The 5,989-nt window shown below is 32.7% G+C and overlaps 1 protein-coding gene across 5 annotated transcripts; it reads left to right on the top strand.

Moving 5' to 3' along the window:
* The first annotated feature begins 1,684 nt into the window (after nt 1–1,684).
* On the top strand, nt 1,685–5,053 carry LOC141679151 (uncharacterized). 5 transcript variants are annotated; one of them, XR_012558064.1, is made up of 9 exons: nt 1,685–1,860; nt 1,957–2,164; nt 3,068–3,223; nt 3,300–3,395; nt 3,785–3,896; nt 4,005–4,150; nt 4,242–4,331; nt 4,670–4,738; nt 4,842–5,051. XR_012558064.1 is itself a non-coding variant. In XM_074485658.1 (8 exons), the coding sequence occupies exons 4-8, from the start codon at nt 3,345–3,347 to the stop codon at nt 4,856–4,858; spliced, it is 471 nt and encodes a 156-aa protein (XP_074341759.1). In that variant the 5' UTR covers nt 1,685–1,860; nt 1,957–2,164; nt 3,068–3,223; nt 3,300–3,344; the 3' UTR covers nt 4,859–5,053. The 5 variants fall into 5 exon arrangements, 2 of the variants coding, with proteins under 2 accessions (XP_074341759.1, XP_074341761.1); XR_012558063.1 differs by having other exon boundaries at nt 4,018–4,150; nt 4,842–5,050; XM_074485658.1 differs by lacking the exon at nt 4,005–4,150 and having other exon boundaries at nt 3,649–3,896; nt 4,242–4,327; nt 4,842–5,053.
* Nucleotides 5,054–5,989: the final 936 nt, after the last annotated feature.

The raw sequence follows: 5,989 nt of genomic DNA, 5'->3' as shown, positions 1-5,989 counted from the left end.
TATTTTGTTAATGAAATCATCAAGTTCACAACATATCCACAACAATAAGATTGGGTTTAATAATGTATTAGCTGAACTGATGATGACACGGAAAACTTAAAAATTTTGAACCTGCTGAAAAATTTATAATATAATCAAAATAGAATGATATAATCATGCATCAATCGGTACGGATAACAGATACTAAATGTATACTTGAATATTATCAGTAAAATATGAGAATTAAAATACGAAATCAACAACTTAAAATAACATCCAAGAGAAATTTAAATAATAAAACGGGAAACCAACTCCAACAAAATATACTCATGAAACTAAAGTTTACGAACAAACTTTACCAATAGGCATAAAAATAGAAAACATCTGGTAGAAGCTTTATTCATTTTTTTTAATTGATAATTTATTACTTTTCCTGCAAAATTGAAATACTGCTAATCAGAAATTAGAGCATCAGTCAGCATAGAAATTGCAGATCATGGAATTTTGCTAGAGTCAGTAAAATCCGTAAACTGCAACAATAATAAAAAACATAATCATATATGTAACGCCCCCAAATCTGGGGTAAGAAATCTATGTCGTCACGTCATCCTTCAATCATGTATAACCTGTATTGATTCCATAATTCAACAAACCACAATCTCTCTCTCTCTCACACACACATACACACACACACAAGTTATAGCCTTAGAGACGATGTACAAAATGTAATCTTCTTTTATTACAACTCAAATGTACTATACATGATTTCAATCAATTATTCGTAACCTCTACATGAAGTCACAAAAATTACTACTAACATCTTATACTTACCTGAATACTCTGGTCCCCTGAGACAAAGATGCAAGGGATTCTCCCCACGTTTGCAAGTGGCTAAGTCCTACACCGGCGTAATGGTAATCTGTTGTGTTGTGACATTTAAAATAACGCAAGAGTGAGTAATAATGCTCAACCATAATAATCAACAATATGAAAGACTATTAAAGAATTTATATTATCCATATAAGGATATGTTTTTATTCAAAGTAGTTTTCTTGGTGATATACACCTTTCTTCAAAATAATTATTTGATTGACTTATTAGTCTGTGAATACCTTAATGGTAAACCCAACACCACTACGTCATAGATGACCTAACCGAACATTTGAGTAGTGGTGTTACCTTAGATTATGTTACTATAGATGTGAAATTTTTATCCTATCACAACACCAACATTATGCGGGTTACTAAAACTATAGTATTGTGTTGCCATAGGCCATTGAGGTGTCAAGTAGAGGTAACATGATATAATGTGTTGCTATAGACTAAGAATAAAAAAAATAAATTTAAACCAAAAATTAAATTTGTATTTAAAAATATTTGATTTGGATAAAATATTTCATTCACTTGTCTTAAAAAGTAAGATTACAGTATATCAAGTAATAACATTTTATTTGAATATAAAATTCATAATTTTTACTTATTTTGTATATTAATTAATTTTAATTGAAATCACTAAATTAATTATTTATAGAAAATAACATCCTGTTATAGTTTTAAACTTTTACAAATAAATTAATTAGATAAGTCATTTTAATAATTACAAGGTATAAATTTAAATATTATGATATTTTTTTTAAAAAAAGTAATTAATTGGTCAAGTGAAATTGGGTTGGGCTGGGCTGAAAAAAAATTTGGACGGGGAGGCGGCTAAAATTGAACAGAGGGGGAATAAGAAATTTCAAGAAAAAAGTAAAGAGGGAAGCTGGACTAAAAGATTAGGGCGAAGACTATTCAAGGAGCGGCGGGTTTCCGGAAGATTATTCCAGCGACAGATTATATTGAATTAAGGTCCGAGCAGACTAAATTAGGTTCGAATTTGAGGTACAAATCCATGTTTCTATCTCTCTCCCTTTGCTAGTAAACTTTTTTTCTCTTAATATTTTTCTCACTTATTACTTTCTCGATCTCAATTGCAAGTAATTGATTCAACTAAAGGACCCTCTCTTTCACTCCCCCCCTGTAAAATGAAAATGGATTTTGAAGTTTACAACGAAGATGCCACTAGTTTATTCAGAAAACTTGTCAAGAAAGTGTCCAAGAATATGTCACATCGGTTTCACGTTTTTTGACAAAAACGAGTTCCATCAGTGCAAGGAAGTTCTGCTCAGCTGATTTCATTGTTGTGGTATGCATATTTTATAACTAATTTTCATATATATACTGTTTGTTCCATATGTCTTTCGTGTGTTCAATTAAATGCCTCTGTAAGGCCAAAAAAATTGTTATTCAATCAATTAAGAGGTATAGTTTATTGAAGTAGGAAGACAACATTTTTGGTGGTAAAAATTGAGATATTTTCAGGATTTTTTTCATTGTGAAAGATGAAGTATGTATATAAGGTATTGTTACTGAGAAGGGTAGTAGTTTTATTGAGCTTGTTCTTGTTGGTTTAGTTGCCCGTAGTAATTTCCTCGAGGCTGATTCAGTCAGCTTCTTGTGATACATATAGTGTTAGTCCTGTAAATAATTCGGGTCACGAACTGTTTTACATAAATGAGAAGTTAGTGGACAGGCAGTTATTTTGCAAAACGCTGAAACTCTATGTGTTAAACCATTGCTTCAGTGGTACAAAATTTGTGAATCGTTACTACAGGTTGAATATTGCATTAGGTATAAACTATGGTTACACTTACTGTCAGGTTATGCTTCTCAAAGGTTAAACTGTTGTACCCTCTTGCTTCATCAACAGGAGCGCTGAGAAGCAGATATAGTTGCATGAGAGTCCCTGGTCCATCTTTCTTAACGACCATGATTTCTGCACCCATCTAATTCACCTGATAGGAAATAAAATTTGTTTTTGAAGTACTTCATCGTTCTGTCCAATCAATTGGCCACTGAGAATATGTGCAATTCTCCAATCAATTAGCCAATAAAATTGTCTTAACGACCATGCCTTGTCAGTGTTTGTATATGTGCAATTCACCAATCAATTGGCCAATAAAGCTTGGACAGATTAGTAATTATATGCTGTCCTAATACATTATGGAACCTCTGTCTCATAGAAATTTAATTTGGTACTATTTTGCAGATTAATAGCACAGAGAATAGACATGTTCTTCATGTTGCTATTCGTGCTCCTAGGGATGCAGTTATTCAGAATGATGGCACTAATGTAGTCCCTAAGGTGTGATAAGTTTTGGACAAAATTTGGGATTTTTCAGAGAAGATCCGTACTAGTGATTGGGTAGGTTTCTAAATTGTACACGATCTTATTTAGTTATATTCATAATTATTGGTTCATAATAGGAAAGCATTGGCAGGTTGGAGCAACAGGAAAACCAGTGACGGATGTCATTGCAGTTGCTATGGGCGGAAGCTTTCTTGGTCTTTTTTTGTGCATACTGCTCTTCAAACAGGTGAGTTTTAGGGCTCAATATACATTTATTTGATGTTAATCAATAATTTTCACTACTAGCTGATGTTAAGATGTGTTACCTTAAAATTAAAGTTCTGATCGTGGTGTGGGTAATATTAAACTATATAAACTACTTATAACCTGAAATAGACACTGACGGCTGTAAGCTGGTTATAACTGATTATAAACTTCAAATGTAAAATTTATTATTTCTTATTAACCTAGATATTTTACTTGCTTATAATATTTATTAGGAGGAGAATATGAGCTTGAAAGTTTCTGATGCTGTAGATTACAAGGGATTCCTAGCTGACAAGTCTAAGATTGCTGTTGGTTTGTATATTTGCTCGACTGAGATGCTAATATCAGATTATGCCTACAAATCTGCAGTAGAGGGCCTAACAGTAGTGCTAACATATCTCCCTACCAGTGGAGAGCGCACCGTGGAAGCTCGTAGAGTTGATGCTCTACTTCTAACGGATCAAATGCATTGCTCTACAAGGTATAACCAATTTTTCTTTGTCAAGTGGTTTGAAAATTGACATAATATAGGTTTTCTTAAAGCTTGTAAAAGAACTCGTACTTGAGGTGTAAATATCACTGAGTTCAGTCTTTGATTGAAGGATATTGCAATAAGAGTTTTTGCTCGCGAGCTTAATCTTGAAGAAATACATATTTCAAAGGTTATGACAAGAAACCCAGTTTTTGTGATTTCAGACACTCTTGTCGTTGAAGCCTTATAGAAAATGGTCCAAGGTTGCAAATAATTCAAAAGTTGACATCATCATTTTAGAAGTACTGTTGTAATATAGGTTAGATGCTTCATTTCCAAACCTTTGTTTTCCAGGGCTTTCTTGTTGTGGTGGGTCGCTCCTGTGTGTCAGGGATATAGAGTTATTTCTGGAATGAACAAGCTGCTCTCGGGAGTTCAAAGTAGGTAATATTTATATTAATTATTTGTATATTTTTTAATGTTTTCATATATGCCAGTTTGTAGATGTTCACTTTTAATTATGACATTGGGTAGCTTATTCTGTCCAATCGATTTCGAGTATTTCAGGGTTGTTACTGTGACGCCCGTGGATACTATTTTAATGGCATCAAAGAAGATGCTTGAATGTTTTAGTTATCTTTATCTTCGTGTAGTTATTTGTTTTAATGTTGTTAGTTAGTATTATATCAGTCTAATAGCATTCAAAATATGTAGATTCCCTTGTGATTACTTATGAATTCCCTTGTGATTACTTATAAATTCCTTTTTGTCAAACATGACAGCATCAATAGCTTGTCTTTTGCTGACTGGACATGGTAATCTACAAAACTGGTGCATTAGTGTAAAAAAAGGTAAACCAAATTTGTTAAAAGATTGACTTTGCATTACAGAATAGATGCCTAGTGTGCCTGTTTGGTCAATATGATCCATTCTGCAAATTTAAACATTATGCAGACCAAAGCAAAGGTTGAGTTGAAGGCATGGAGATATGATGATTGCAGACTCCGATTTAGAAACATTCAATGAATTTTATCACTACATACAACTTTACCTCTCTTTGTAATAAAATATTGTTTTTACAGAACTTGATTCATCACTTTGTAATAATTCATGAGATTGAGTTAGTCTAATTATTCTTGGAATATTTTTATTTATATTTTGGAATTTAAATATTGTTCAATTTATTAATATATTTGTGGAAATTAAAAGAAAACAAGGAAAAATAAACTATCGCATAGGAATTTTTAAAAATTATTTATGTGGGCCCCACAGGTGGGCCCCATTAATCTGAAAGAAATATAACACATGCGGGGCCCACCATTCTGGAAGAAATTCCAAGATCTTTTGTAACACAATAAGTAAGTCCAAAATATGTTGCTATTGAGATCTATAGTAACAAAGAATGGTATATTGCAATAGAGTAGGTGCTATATTACTATAGATATCTATACTAACTAGCTACGGGTCAACATAGCTTTGATGTTGCCTTAGCCCTTTTTGGGCCTTTAGCAACATTTTTTGGTTCTATAGCAACACAGTTTGCGGGTTTCTTAAAGCAATCTATGGCGTAGTGCACCTAGGCTTGGGTTGTACAACATAATATTATTATTGTTTTCTACATGTAGAAGGTCGACTTCCTTACTCCCGGTTGTCACATTATCCGTTGAGTGCAACTCGACGGATAATGATAAAAGTACCCAGAATGATAATTGATATTTCTACGGATAATAAAATTCAACGAATGTTCATTTTCAACGGATAATGAACATCCGTCGAGATATAAATTTTGACTTGGCCAAAATTTTATCTTTGACAAGAAATATCAACTTTTACACTGGATGTATTACAATTTGCTTATACATCAATATAGATTAAGAGTAATTAAGCATACCTAACTCACTTACCAACCTAGTAAAGGTGGATTTATCAAGTGGCTTGGTAAAGATGTCTGCAAGTTCCTTCTCACTTGGAACAAAATGAAGTTCCACAGTACCATTCATAACATGCTCTCTAATGAAGTCGTACTGTCAATGTGCTTGGTTCTTGAATGTTGCACTGGATTTTCAGTAATTGCAATGACACTTGTGTTGTCATAGAAAATA

This window comes from Apium graveolens, chromosome 8 (assembly GCF_009905375.1).
Source record: "Apium graveolens cultivar Ventura chromosome 8, ASM990537v1, whole genome shotgun sequence".
NCBI classification, from domain to species: Eukaryota; Viridiplantae; Streptophyta; class Magnoliopsida; order Apiales; family Apiaceae; genus Apium; species Apium graveolens.
The sequence above is the reverse complement of the archived record's forward strand: the minus strand, read 5'-3'. Positions and strand labels throughout refer to the sequence as shown.

Excerpts from the sequence above, each read along its gene's own strand:
- LOC141679151 (XM_074485658.1), top strand. The coding sequence starts at position 3,345 with ATGGGCGGAAGCTTTCTTGGTCTTTTTTTGTGCATACTGCTCTTCAAA. Across the intron at positions 3,897-4,241 it reads CAAATGCATTGCTCTACAAG|GGCTTTCTTGTTGTGGTGGG; the intron begins GTATAACCAATT and ends TTTGTTTTCCAG. Across the intron at positions 4,328-4,669 it reads GCTGCTCTCGGGAGTTCAAA|CATCAATAGCTTGTCTTTTG; the intron begins GTAGGTAATATT and ends CAAACATGACAG.